Source organism: Gymnoscopelus microlampas (assembly GCF_963454915.1).
Source record: "Gymnoscopelus microlampas genome assembly, chromosome: 24".
Lineage (NCBI taxonomy): Eukaryota > Metazoa > Chordata > Actinopteri > Myctophiformes > Myctophidae > Gymnoscopelus > Gymnoscopelus microlampas.
In genome coordinates, this window is record NC_139961.1 from 33,293,669 (window position 1) to 33,309,214 (window position 15,546).

The following is a 15,546-nucleotide window of genomic DNA, read 5'->3' on the forward strand; positions in this document are numbered from 1 at the left end:
AAAATTCCATATAATGTCACCACCAGAAGAAGGTTTAAATAAACGGTAAAGTGCATACATTCATTTTTTGACAACCGTTCCTGGCATGTACTTAAGAGCTTTCCGTTCAATAACATGTCCTCATGGGTGAACGTTTCCTTCCAGACAGTGAGAGGTACATAAACACGGTATTTACACACACACACACACACACACACACACACACACACAAACTATCTGTTTACACAAATATGCCTTACAAATGCTTGAAGAGCCACGACTGAACAAAGTCACACAAAGAACACAGGCACTTGATGTCCTATTGTGACATAACAAAGGCTGCTAATCAAACAGGAGAAGAGAACGTCGTCTGATTTTAACTTTCGACATCCCATCCCCCCTGCGGATTTAAAACTATGCACGCTAAATTGAAACAAAGGGCTTTCATTAAAGACCTTCCTCTGTACATGACTCATTTCAAGATGAAGAATGGAAAAAACAAGACAAGCCCATGATAAAAAAAGGGGGGAGGACCATAACGCCTGTCAGAGCGGGGCGCGAGAGCGGAGTCAGCCGGGGCCGGCTGTGCTGACGGTGGTGTAGCTGAACTTGGACATGGACGTGGCCATGGAGGAGGCGGCGGTGAGGCAGTCGTCGCCTCCCTCCCCCTGCCTCCTGCCACGGCAGAAACCCCCGCGGCAGAGGCGCGCCCCGCAGCAGCAGGCGAACGTGGTCAGCAGCGCCATGCGGAAGCGCGTGTTCATGAAGCAGTAAATGATGGGGTTGACGCAGGCGGAGGTGTAGGCCAGCAGCTGGATGAAGGAGATGGGGGCACCGCCGAGGGCGCGGTGTGCCGAGTGGAGGTCGAAGGCCTTCCAAGTGTTGGCCGTGTACAGCGGCATCCAGCAGACGAAGAACAGCGCCACGATCACCATCAGCATGCGTACGACGCGCTTCTTGGCCCGCAGCTTGGCCTCGGACGTGTTAATGCGGGCGCGCTCCGTCTTGGCCTGGGCGGAGGACGAGGCGGAGGTGGAGGCTGAGAGGGTGCGGAGCTCCGTGGCTGACGGGGTCCTCTTGGACACCTGGACGTAGCAGCCGTCGCTGTCGTCGTTGCCTCCGGCGACACTGCTGCTGGCGCCATTCTTCAGCCCTTTTGTGATCGTAGAGGATGCGTGTGTGCATATGTGGTGGTTTATGATAAGGGAGTAGGGTTTGGTTGCATGAGACAAACAAAATGCAAAGTATTAGAGGACGGGTGAAAACAGAGCCAAGGGCACTCGGGTGGCACAGTGGTAAAGTCCCTGCCCACCACCACGGAGGTTGTGGGTTCGAATCAAGCCCCCAGAACCCAGTGGTTGCATTGAAGCGAAATGGACATGCTGGCCATTCGTAGGTACTGCAGCTTAAACGGACGGGGCTACTGCACAATGTACGAGCGAAAACGGTTTCGACCAATGGGCTCGACTCACAAGCTTGCGCACAAGCTTGCGCACGGGGCCGCGCACCTCTGTGACGTAAAAAGCGTCACTTCTGTGACGCAGAACGTATCACAGTGGCCCCAAATAGGCTACGCCCATCACACTTTCCAACCCGGAAGAAGGGGTGAATTCGCTTCATGCACTGGGTGAGCAACTCAATGCAAGTGGATGGGAGGGGATTTCGGGTGCCCTCTCTATTATTTTTAGCGGCGCTAGCCGCTCTATACCTGACTTTGTCAGGTATAGAGCGGATCCTGCTCTATACCTGACTTTGTCCGTGTGCGTCAACGTTCTGATTGGTCAGGTGCGTCAACAAAGTGATTGGTCAAGCTTCACGTGACACATGGCTATAAACACATTATAAACGATGACAAAAATGTATCAAAGGCGCCGCTACCTTCACACAGGGTGTGATTTTTAACTCTATGGTTCGAATCCACCATGGTGCATCCGGCTTTGTCGGGCGTCTATACGAACACAATTGGCCCATGTTCTGGGGAGGGAAGCCGGGCAGGGAGGGTGATATTGGTTATTGCACGTAATCCTACAGGCTGGGGCGGCACCTGTCAGCAGGGAGTGTTGGGCGGGAGGAGTAGGACGAAGGCTCTACGTCCTCCCGGTGGATGCTCCTCACTGGTAGGTGAGTCAGTAGGATACAACAGCAGTGACAACACAGAATTGTGTGTGGGGAGGAATCAATTGGCATAACGACTAAATTGGGGAGAAAAAAGGGTAAAAATGAATTGTCTACTCTTAAAAAAAAAAAATAATAATAAAAGAAAACAGAGCCAAGAGGGAGAATAAAACCTGGTTGTGTCTCTTTACTGAGCTTTGTCTATTAAAGCACAATAACATTTTGGTAAAGGTTACTATTTGAATATCTGGGTCCACGGATCCAGTCTAATATATACAAGGTATCTGTACGCATGGTTATGTCATATTGCATTATTTGAATAATGTTACAGTATGTTATTGCTATTGCTGCTATTGTAGATAAATAAACATTGAACAAAAAGTTCAGGAATTTGTGTTTGGTACATTATGTCTTGTAATAATGCTTCTTGGTAACAACTTTTATACCATTGGAAAGCCTGTTCATTTCCCTTTTAAATGGTGTCCCATTTGTAAGGAATTTCTGATGGATCTCACCAGTGGTCTCCGTGTTGAGACTTTGTTCAAACTGAATGCCTCTGTAGAGCTCCCTGGAGATTAGGCCGTAAGCTATCATCATCACCACGCCAGGCACGAAGAACAGCGTGAACAACAGCAACATGTACCTGAGAGACGGACAAAAACAGGAGGGAGTGTGTGAAATCCATCTGAAAAGCCTTTATGACAATAACATATACACGACATCAGCCAGAGCCCAATGAATCGCTGAATAGCAAAATCTAATTCCGCAAAAAACCTCTGAATGCCAATCACAAACATGAATGAAGTTCTTCAGCATGGCACTACGGTCTTTTTCCACATACTGAATATTAAGTGTCAGCTAGCCTGTCACTCAGCCTGAACAGCCATTTCGTTTCACTTCATCATTCAACATGGGATCTGTTTTAATGTGTGACTAGCGATTCAGTGGCTGGAGCGAGGCAAAGTGTCTGCAGCCCATTTCTTGTATTTATTAAAGAGGGTGCTGAGCGATGGGACCAGGGAGACTTTCATTTAGCAGATCAAATAAAAACCTCCCAAAGAGGGAGATTGGGCCATTACAGCAGTCAGGAATAGATAGGGAGTAAACATTTAGCAGCAGATGACTGAGTAAATAAACAGTTCTCCATCGAACAGGCTATATTTAGGGGACTAAAAAGCTAAAGATAGGGGACTATATTAAAATGATAATGTAACATTTAAAATGAAAGTATGATTCCATAACAGAAATATAATTTTCCACATATTTTATGTGTTATTTGAGTTTAAAGGAAAATGCAGTTATCCAATTTGCATTTATATTTTCACCTACAGTATGAGCATTCTACAACCATAGAAAAATCAAAATGGAGAAGCGGTTTGATATTTATTTTTCAAAGTCGTACCCCACTAGAGTGGGCAATTAGACTACCATATAATTGAACTACTATGTGTAAAGTTTACAGACTGTGTAAACTACTGTATAAATAATGACAAATATACAAAAATCCCATGACAGAATGAGAGCAGAGTGGTACAATTTCTTCAATAACAAAAAGTCAATGTCCATCACACACTTAGTTCCTCACACAAAACTAGGTTCCTTAAAGGCATTGTAGGGAACATTAAGCCTAAATTTAAAAAATATGTATATATATATTTTTTGAATTTTCTCCCCTCTATCAGCCACTATATAATGATGCTGGGGTGTTTTCCTTCATTGAAACACAGTCCTCTGTCTGAAATCCGTATTTTCCCTTCTGTTTATGTTCATGTTGTTTATGTCCGGGTCGTAAATTAACGCACGCATGTGCGTGTCCGTGCGCGTCCGTGCCCGTATCAACTTTTTACTTTCGGTTTTAAAACGCTCTCAAACTTCTTTTTTGAGGCACATAATTTACTTTTAAAAAATCGTTTGGATAGAATTTAGTTGTTTAGCTTCATATATGTGGTCAATTTATCATGAAAGAGCCTATTTAAAAATATAAATTCAGAGAACCGTAGGGTCGGGCATTTCCGCGAATTGTATCCGCATAAGGCAACCTATTTTGGGCATGACTCATTTAAAAAGTCCCCCCTGCGTCACCCCCTGGTGGTCGGGGAAAAGAACTGCTGGAGGGGCGGTGTTTGACAACAGTTTTTTTCTTTGATTATGTCTGAACTCCCTACAATGCCTTTAAGGTTTCACTAATCTACAGAGCCTCATAAATTGAGCTCCATAGTTTATCAAATTGTTTTTTTTTATCGCTATCCTCCACCATTGTTCTCTTAATACTCAAATATTGAATTCATATTTTTCCATTTTGAATTGTAGGTGCTTCTTTTTATATAAAATTCCCCATCTATGCAACAAATGAAATAATAAAAGAGCTATGTGTGGGTTTGAATATGTATAGATAATAATAAATAAAAACTGTTACTTTTGAAAATGGGTAAGCAACTTATAGGCAGTTATATGGAGAATACCACAGGTTTGAATCCGGTTCATGACCTGTGTCACCATTTATCTTTACCCTGTCTTTGACTGCACTCTTCATTATCATGTCTACTCAATAAACTACAAACATAGTCAACATTCTTTTAAATAAAGAAGTGATCAGATGCAAAACATAACTGCTGGTGAGCATTTGGAGAACATTGTGCCAGTGGTTATAAGTCAGGGCGGTCATTTGGGGTCAGGGTCCCAGGGGATAGCAATTGCCACGCCCTACATTTAACCTAAAATTCAGTTATTTCATGCACATTTTCTCCACCTGGCTGAATGTTTTTACAGATTAAACTGATTTAGATTTAGATTGGCACTGAGTACATCTCTATCCGTGCCCATCCATCTGCATGTGACATGTAACACACGTTATACACATGTGTTTTCTTGTCTGCAACCATACATTCATTAACTCTTTCATTGCCACGGACGGGAATTCCTGTCCGATTCCGATTCTTTTTTAATTGTTTTATAAAAGATTGCTCTGTTCTCTATCACCCAAGTGATAACTTTCGCTTTTAACTCACACGGATACGGAAATTACGTCATCCGAAGATTTCCGTCCACTTCCTGTTTATTGGTTTCCTGGAAACAGTTGTATCTTGAGTTGACTTGTTTTGCCCTGGATTCGGCGACAGACAGTAGTTTCAACGTGGTCTAACAAAGGAAGGCACAGTGCCGGTTACATTTTTTTTCTCTGCACGACGAACAGTGATCCCCTTTGTGTTTACCAACGGTCTGACAAGCGATCATAATGTATATTAATGTTCTGTGGCCAGTTGGGGAGGTGGGAAAGTGCATTATTGACGGAAGATGCTGTTTTCGTGGTGCTGCAACAAGAGAAGGCACCTCGCGGGTGAATGTTTTTTCCTCTGGGGGACGGCCTCTAATACTGTTTGTGTTTACACATGGTCCGACGATCGATCATAATGGATCTAAATGTTCTGTGACCAGTTGAAAAGGTTATAAAACACGAAAATCGCTGGCGTTGGGTGAGTTTATTTATGTATTTACTCTATTACTCTGTTGAGTTAATTAACCCATTAAACCGGGAAAGTGTCTGTCATAAAATAAAAAGCATTATTTCATACTTTGGCTATTCAAAAACAGCAGATCTACAAGCTCATAGCGCGTCACTTCGAGCCGCACTATGAGCCGCACTATGAGCCGCACTACGAGCCGCACTACGAGATTGTAGATCTGCTATTTTTGAAAAATCGGGACAATTTGTGCAAATCTTTGAATATATATATTCTTTTAAAGCAAACATTTTTAACTCAAATCTTTGCTTCTGGGGGTCCTTGGAACAAAATGTTTTTCAGAAAACTGTAAGAATTTAGAAGACATTTGTAGAATCGGCCTCAGGTCTTAATGACTTAAAAACTTCCAATCTTGTGTCCCAATTTTGGGCATGTCATTATAGGCAAACGTTTTCACCCCCCCCCCCCCCCCCCCCACCAAATGTGAAAATAGTGCATCTACAAGCTCACAACTTGCGATTCACTATTTTTAAATAAGGTTTAAGCGGTCACTTTTTAACCACGCTCTACTTTTTCCTAGAACGACGCCTCTGCTAAAAATGTACAGTATTCCTTGGGAAAGGTCTGGGAATGAATGTCGGTACTTTTTCAAACTTCAGAAGCAACAAAGGAAACGGAACTGAACAGAATTCACTTGTGAAAAGGGCAGAGGGAGAGAGAGAGAGAGAAAGAGAGAACTATGGAGGGAGATTATCATTCTAGAGATAAAGAGAGATGGCGAGAAAAATACTTGAATGACTGGAGTGGCAGAGGAACTGTCCAGGTGTGACTTTGATCGTAACAAACCTTCTGTATGCCCCCAGCTAGAAGAAGTAGCTTTTCATTTGGCTTCATCACAGAACTCTCTTAACCCATTCAGACCTGAGGTCTGAATGGGTTCTACAAATGTCAATGTTCTACAAATGTCTTCTAAACCCAACAGTTTTCTGAAAAAACGTATGTTGTTATATCAGTGGTTCTCAGACTATTTCATGTCAAGGAACCCCAAAATGATATGTATTTGGCCGCGGAGCGAACCCCCATCTCAAATTATGTTGTTCCAGGGACCCCAAGAAGTAAAGATTTGAGTAAAAAGAAATCGCAGATCTACAAGCTCATACAAGCTCATACTCGCACTCGGTGCAGCGATATGAGCTTGTATATCTGCTATTTTTGAATAGCCAAAGTATAAAATAATGGTTTAAGTGGTTACACAGATGTGTTCCCGGATTTAATGTGTTAACCACTATCTGTGCTGAACATCAGTCAGTGCACGTAAGTGCCCAGCGGAACGAGGCCGGCTTTGACTAATTCTGTGATATTCTAATGCCTTCACGGCCGGGCACTCCTCTGAAGTCCCAACCCCCATCTATCAACCGTCTTTCAAGCCTCCGGACGGTCTCTGGATAGTCTGTCTGATCTTTTTATCGGTTAACCGTTTGATAGTGTGTCAAATGTGAACGACAAAAGGCCATTGGAAGGTGTACGAGCAGACCACAAAGGGACACATGCTGGTGCTTCGCTCAGGTTCGTCGGTTCCCTTTAATAGGCCAACAGGGAAGCAGTGTCTATAGTGGGATACATGAGACAGACAACGAATAGCTGCAATTAATATTCATGCTGTTGTCTGAATGCGGCACCTGTCTGCATGAATCGGGGTGAAGTAATACTGGGCCAATCCCCATCAAAGAAAAACACTTAACACAAACATGCTCATTGCTCTGCACTTCCGCTCTACAAAGTGAAATGCAAAAGCAACCGGAAATGGCCCTTTCTACATCTCCACCTGGTTTATATATATATTTAGTTTTTGCTGACAGCAAAAGTGTTGTGGAGCAGTTACTCACGGCGACGTGACCATGACCATGGCAACATGCGTAGGCACAGTTCTACAATTCTCACCAAAGATCATTAAATTGGCCATTAGAATTCACACTGCATACCCAGGTTTTGACCCATTCAGTGCTTTAACTGAGTTGGAAGAATGAATGTTCAGGAGGGAAATCAACGCCTTGTACCAAAGCATCTGATAATATATGGCCTTCTCTCTCCCAACGCTCCTGATTTCCATCTCCCCTCGCTCCCCTGTCGCCAATCCATCTCATAACTCCTCCTTTGCTCACCTGACTCCAATCACCTTCGATATCTGCTACCTTTTCTCCTCCCCTCTTGTCAATCAGTGAGGTGTATCTGCTTGTTATTTGTGCATATATGCATATAAAGTGGTATGCAATAAACAACAACCCAAAGTGATGTATCGTTTGAAGGCTTTACTAGTGAATACTTATAGCTTTTAGAATTACCACTGCATACCCAGATTTTGACAGATCGCTTATACTGCACTTTTAAATGTGTGCACTGCTTCATAAGGATTACTCTATCTAGTGGCATTATTCATATGACTGCAGTGAGAGGCAGATGAGAAGGATTTTTATCTGGCAGAGATCCAAGATACGGTAATACGCCTCCAACCTCCCACAGTGAAGTATGGATCATCCTGGTTGAAAATAAAGCTACGGATTAAACCTAGGGGAACCCGTGCCCGGTGACACGCCTTGACTTTTAGACTTTTATCTGAGCTCCAACTTTATCTCCTCTCTGTGAAGGCTGCACTAATTAAGCAGTCTTTCACCTCCTGGCCTCCCCTTGCGCACGCAGACACTTTGATGGACACCGTGCAAAGGGAGAATTCTTCAGAGGGGTGTTCAGCCACAAAGTGCTGTCACGGGGAAACGCAAACGCGGTTCTTCTGGATCGCCACCTTCTTTTTAATTGCTTCCCTCCTCAAAAATTGTTTATGTGCAGATTTACAGTACGAGAGCCTCAGTGCATGCATGTTAATCTTCAGGAGCACCCAAGCATGCCACTGTATAGGGGAGCTACAGACTGGTTGGTTTGCATGATGTGTTTATTTTATTTGACACCAAAGCAGCTCTTATTGTATACCGACAGAATCACTTGTGCAACAACTGCTATAGTACTAGCAAATACATGCTTTATGCTTTGCTGAGTTTGTTATGGCCTTTTTCAAGTCATTTCCATTGTCATTCAGGTTAAAGTAAAATAGTAATTACATCCTAGCATTGAATGGATATATTAATTAATGAATAATGAAAATGACTTTATCAGGAGTTCTTTCAAACTTAAGTTCTTTCAAAGTTCAAGTCTTCAAAGTTTCAATGTGTCAGCTAAGCTTCATGGGTTCAGAGTGGTAATGCCCCCATCATCCTATGCAGTGACCTCTGCTATGCAGTGTCTGTTTCTCTTCTTCTTCTTTCTCCTGTCCAATTAAGCCTCAACAGAGGAGAGATTGTAGGAACCGCACATACCCCGGCTGATATTGAACTGGAGACCTAAAAATGTGTGCCTTTCTCTGTATCTGTCTCAATTTTACTATTGGCTTAACGGAGGAAAAAGTATAAAATAAAACAGACAGTCGACTGCCCTCATTAGTTACTTCATTAGGGAATGAACAAAAGAGGCAACATTGTCAGTTAGCCGTTATCGTTGTTTTTGCATGAACAAATTGCAAACAAGTCACATGGCTGAGGTACACCCATTAGACTGAGAGCTGAAAATATTTATACTGCAAAGACTGTACGCTCACATGCTCGTACTCTCTCTCTCTCTCTCTCTCTCTCTCTCTAGGTAATAATTCATTGAGGATATGTTTCCTTAAGGTGTTTCTGTGTGCCAAACACACCCACAATACCTTCAACTGTGTTTACCCGAGCATTCTGTGATGAGAGGTTCATGATTCATGTGTGCTTGAAAACAACAACAACAACAACCCACAACACTGAACATTGGTTTGTCCTACCAGGTCTGCTCTACCCATACACCGGGCCATTCCGGGCGGCACATGTGTATTGTGGTGTTGTCCGACTTGCGGACTGAGGTCTTGATCACGTAGAACACCGGGTAGGGGACCATGATGAGCAGCGACAGCACCCAGGTGGCGGCGATCACACGGTAGGCATGCGAGCGGGTCTGCCAGGAGCGGGACTTGAGCGGGTTGCAGATGGCGCTGTACCTCTCGATGGCGATGGCCACCAGGCTGAAGGTGGATATGCTGACAGAGATCCCTGCAGAGCAGAGAAAGGACGGGTGAAAAGCTAATATTGTTACAGAGCTTAATGTGTGCACCCATGGACTCAACCTAGTCTGTGCAAATATCACATGCGTCCAGGGTTTGTCATTATATCTGGCTCCACACTCCTGTGTTGTGTGTAGTACCTCAACACTTTAGGCCCCGTCCACACGTATTTAAAACGGAAAATATGCATTTTAAAAAATGTAAAACTTATTTAACCTTTTGGATTGATTGATTGATTGATTGATTATTTTATTTGACAGAATGGGGTTGATAGCCCTTATACTAAGCACCAACCATACAATTTACAATTTAGGCATTTAGCAGACAGTAAGCAAGGACAACACAAGGTAATACAGTACATCAAATGTCTAATCAACTAAAGAAATACTAAACAAAAACCCAAACTAACAAAACCCTCCCAAATACACCCCTCTCTCTTCCGTGGCCCTTTGGTACACACAGCCTTAACGAGACGATTAGTAGGATGCCCACAATGACAATACCACATAACCCATAACCAAAATGTATTAGCATGTTTTGTTAATCATCAACAATATACAATATACATGTCTGTTTTTCACTTGTGAGGGGGGCGTTCTTCAGCTCCCTCAGACTCAATGTCTTCAAATAGATAGTGTAATACTACCTGTATCTGTAAACTTTGGAACATCCGCATTTTATGAAACCCTCCAAAATAGAACAGCGGCGAGCATATATAGGACTATAAATGGAGATCTATAGTTAAGTGTCTCTTCACATTGACAAACTGTCTCCACTGACTGGCTTTCTAACACACTTCTGTCAAAAATGTCCTCAACCATCTCTTCCAAGGTCACACTCTCTCATCAGGGCTCACTTTGACTCAAATCCCTTGGTGGACATGGCTGTATTTGCATGCATGAATATGTAAAAGAAAGGCACACAATGCAAGGGGGTTAGCCAGGGTGAGACGAATAGCATTAATAAACATATAGGCTACATGTGCACCACGGGCATATATGCAACAGACGCGCTCTGGGATTCTCCTCACCAATCACCCCACTCCCCGACCCACATTCCCCTCAGGGAATCAACGGCGTAAATCCCACGATTTCACTACCGAAAGCACATTGCTTCACAGAAACAAAACAGCTCCTCAGAGATGCAGAAGCATCTTCTAGCCCATTGGTTCTCAAAGTGGGGTCCGGGGACCCCCAGGGGTACTTGAGGGGGTTCTAGGGGGTACCCAGCAAAATGTGTTCATATAGCATCACAATAATTATGACCTTTTGTAAAAATAGCAGATATACAAGCTCATAGCGCGTCACCGAGTGCCACGCTATGAGCTTGTAGATCTGCTATTTTTGAAAAATCGTGAACATTTGTGCAAACCTGTATACCTGTGAATATATATATATTTTTAAGCTCACATTTGTTGCTCACATCTTTGCTTCTGGGGGTCCCTGGAACAAAATATTTGAGATGGGGGTCCGCGGCCAGATACATATCATTTTGGGGGTCCTTGACATGAAAAAGTTTGAGAACCACTGTTCTAGCCAAACCATGGAGGTGCCTCCTGGCTCCACTGAGGCAATCAGTTGTATGCATGTACTGTATACTACGATGAACATGCTGCAACTCAATTTCCAGAAGCTCCATTAAATAAACATCTGCAGGGAGCTTTCCACTGTGTATCTTCTAGCGTAATCAGCAGCGCACGGTGCATGCTCTGGAGGATTTAAGACATGAAATCTCTGTTCCTTTCATATCCACTCTGTTAGAGGCTATACGTGACCAGAGCGAAATCATTATGATTTAGCGTGCATGGTCACACTCTTGGATATCAAATTTACTACAATATGTGATACCAAGTGAAAGGTACGGCTTCATCATCATTGCCGCTGTGCAGATCGGGCTGGTGTCTCCTGCTAGTTAAAAGATAAGAAAAATGTCTAAGTCCTAAATTTATATGTACATATTTTTATATGTATCCACAGTGAGCTCTCAGGGACTTTCAGCTCTTTTTGATCAGAAAATTCTTCAGAAATGGCCCTTTTGTGCCACAGTGTTGAGATAAGAATTTGCCAGTGTGCTGTTTGAGAGAGACAGTACAAGGTCAGTGGAGTTTCTCAGACAAATAACCACTTGAGTCCTTTTGAAATATTATAAGACTAATGTTTTTTTTCACAAGTCACTCTATGAAGGCTGTTTGTTGCATAGCATACATTCACATCTCAAGGTGGTTGTGTACTTGCTCAGGTGATGTAACGTTCTCATTCTCATTCAACACGCACCAAGACTCCTTCATTAAAAGGGACCCAAAAAAATAAGAACATCTACAGCATAACATACATATACAATATATGAAAAAGTATCATGAGATTTATTATACATTTGAACATGCTCCAACTAAATCATTACTTCAGTACAAACAACCTTAAGCTACTTTACGGGAAAGGGCAACTCTGTGTTGCTGCTAATGCACTGGATTGCATTTGTGTGTGCAACAGTATGTAGCATTACTTCACTATATACTTCCATTAAGGGCCCATTATCAAGACAAGGTTGAAGTGCACATATCTTGTCAGTAATGATTTCTCAAGAGCGGCTAAAATGGATGATGGCCAGAGAGTCCAAAAACCTCCATTCAATTCACTCACTCACACACACACACACACACACACACACACACACACACACACACACACACACACACACACACACACACACACACACACACACACACACACACACACACACACACACACACACACACACACACACACACACACACACACACACACACACACACACACACACACACACACACACACACACACACACACAACATTCTTTGCTTTATAAACTTTCGTCCTAAAATGTATTTAATTAGTTTAGTAGTTTTGGACTGGACACAGGACTCTCAGAGTTCAATTAATTGCTGTGGAGTTGCCAGATAATGGTGTTTACTTCGACTTTGCACTTTGTAATTTCATCTGGGTAAGACTGTCTGCTCAATACAAAGGTGTTAACTGTTAACAGAAAGTCTTCACATAAGACCCAAGAGTTATGGACTACTTATTTAGCCCACCGAGCAGTTTTCTGCATTAAAGTGAGACACTTTATTTAACAAGAGGTTCGGCCCTCACACCTACGTCGCACCACCAATCCGACCAATATGTCTGAGTCATAGTGTACTCTGACATTACCCGTACCGTGTCTGTCTGTGTCTCTTTTGTGCCCATATATGGAGATATTTTTAGCTGTCAGTCCTTGTTCCTTTTATGCCCATTTATGGAGATCCCTGATCTCATCAGTATATGCCCATATATTGGAATTCCCATATATGGGCTTATTGGTTGGATCGGTGGTTCTTGACAACTGGATATCCAAACTACTCGACGGCAGGCACCGCCGGTCCCTGTGGTTTGTTTATGGTTATGTTCTCATAGTGATGTGGCCATGGTTTGTTTATGGTTGTCAGAGTGACGTGGCCGTGGTCCGCCTGCCAGCAGATAAACAATAATAATAACTAGAAAAAGTGCTCCTCGGAGCACAAGTCTCCGCCAGCAGACTTGTGTTGGGAATGTTGGGAATGTTCTAATTCTTATGTTCTAATTCTTACAAAAAATAGAACATGTTACTGTGTATAAGTGTCCTATCCGTCCTGTCTGTATAAGTGTCCTATCCGTCCCGTCTATGTAAGTGTCCTATCCGTCCTGTCTGTGTAAGTGTCCTGTCTGTATAAGTGTCCTATCCGTCCTGTCTGTATAAGTGTCCTATCTGTCCTGTCTGTGTAAGTGTCCTATCCAATTGTTACAGTATCCGCCATTTCGTGATTATTCCTGTCTTACCTCACTTTGAAAGAGGCTAAGACTCTTTCAAAGTGACACATGTATTTATAGGCCGCAATACGTCACTAGCCAATCAGATCACACTATTTCACCGTATTGTCACGTGTCACGTGAGGCTTGACCAATGTTAGCTTGACATGTGGAAAGTGAAAACAATGTCTCCTGGCGGAGACAATAACTAGAAAATGTGCTCCTCGGAGCACAGGTCTCCGCCAGTACTGTTCCTGATTAATCCTGTCTTAAGTGTTACTTGATTAATCCTGTCTTAAGTGTTACTCCGCCATTTCTCAGCCATTTCGTGATTACTCCTGTCTTACCTCACTTTGAAAGAGGCCTAGACTCTTTCAAAGTGACACATCTATTTATAGGCCGCTATACGTCATGCGTCTCACTAGCCAATCAGAGCACACTTCTTTCAACGTATTGTCACGTGTCACGTGAGGCTTGACCAATGTTAGCTTGGCCGAGGGGGGGACGGAAAGTAAAAACATAGTCTCCTGGCGGAGACAACAATAATAATAATAGTAAACTTAAATCCAAGGGTTTGATTCATAGTAAAAGAGGGTTTGAGTATGGACAAGGAGCTGTCAAGGCAATTACCTGGCAACTAAGCGAAAGTCCTCGTCTTATGTTTTCTGCCATTCCATCTTTGGAGGAGTAGCACTAATCCCTTTCCTTCTTCATTAAAACATGAACATAATATGAACGTCTACAATATGTCGGTTAATAACCGACTTTCCAGGAAGGACAATTCTCAAAATTCAACCTCCGGTATGAGGCAGTGGTGGAGGTCTGAGCTTTAGAGTTGAGGGTTTTTTTAAGAGGAGAAACCCCATCTATACTGTGGCTCCTGGGAGTCAGATAGGATTTACTACTTTCCACGTTCTCTTTCCACATAATTCACTTCCGGAGACGTGCATGCCGCCAGAGGCTGGAAGTAGCCTGAAGGCATACAACCCTTACAAATGCAATTACAGTGTTATGAAAAAATAAGTGCCAGATGCCCTCCATGGCCAGGTTTTGCAGAAGAAGAAAACAAGTATGTAAATTGAGGGAGAGAGGGGAGGTGAATGCATGGATAGAGAGCAGGAGGAAGGGATGAATGAGAGATTTATCGGCAGATGGATAGAAGGGAAGAAGGATGGAAAGCGGTAGATGGGTGGTTAGATGGAAGGAAGGATTTAAGATATGAATGGCACAGTGTAAGTGCGTGTGCATATGTGTGCGCTTGTGTGTGCGTGTGCGTGTGTGTGTGTGTGTGTGTGTGTGTGTGTGTGTGTGTGTGTGTGTGTGTGTGTGTGTGTGCGCTCACAAGCGTGCGTGTGTTAACAGATGAGTTCGCTGAGGGCAGGCACAAAATCAATGGGAAAGAAAAGCCTAAATGATTCCGTTTTATCGACTGGCTTTGTTTGATGAAGGGTGTTGCTCGTAGCCATGTCCTGTCTGGGCCGTATTGATATCGCAGACCTGTAGCCGGCGAGAAGGCGAAGAGAGAAAAAAACACAAAAGCAGAAAGCAGGTAGATGATGCATCGCTTCACTTCAGGCATGCCGGGCAAAACACTCCCCACAGCTGAAAAGAGTGAGATAACAGCAAAGTGACATGATAACAAATCTGTCATGAAGAGCTCATTATAGACGGTCTTACCACCTGTGTCACTTGCAGCTTAGAAAGCTTGGTAATTGAAGAAGAGAATTGGAATGGGGAGAGTCAGCAGGCGAAAATACAATCTTCTCCATACGGCCGAATATATTTTATTTTGGAGAGACCTAACAAGTAAAACAAGCCGGATCCAGGCTATTCAACGTACAGCCCATTCAGAGTCGAAGGTGAATTTCAGTCGACTGAAAACAGTCGAGACAAAGATGAGCAATGGAACAATGGAGAAATACATATATATATTTTTTTCTCTGAGGTGTCTCTCTCTCTCACTAAAGCCCAATTTATACTTTGTCATGCGACGGAGCAGACATAGGTGTCAGGGATCAATGGGCACCTTGACTCCCGGCTTGATTGGAGACTC

General features: G+C 43.2%; 1 protein-coding gene across 1 annotated transcript in view; it reads right to left on the reverse strand.

The window, feature by feature from the left end:
• Positions 1–506: 506 nt before the first annotated feature.
• LOC311040658 (cholecystokinin receptor-like) overlaps positions 507–15,546 on the reverse strand; it is a gene marked incomplete at its 5' end in the record, with an annotated part of 38,414 nt that continues 23,374 nt past the window's right edge. Inside the window, 3 exons of the mRNA XM_084050987.1 lie at positions 507–1,132; positions 2,610–2,737; positions 9,415–9,679. Coding sequence (XP_083907113.1) covers positions 549–1,132; positions 2,610–2,737; positions 9,415–9,679 — 977 coding nt within the window. The 3' untranslated portion in view covers positions 507–548. The remainder of the gene's footprint in view (positions 1,133–2,609; positions 2,738–9,414; positions 9,680–15,546) is intronic.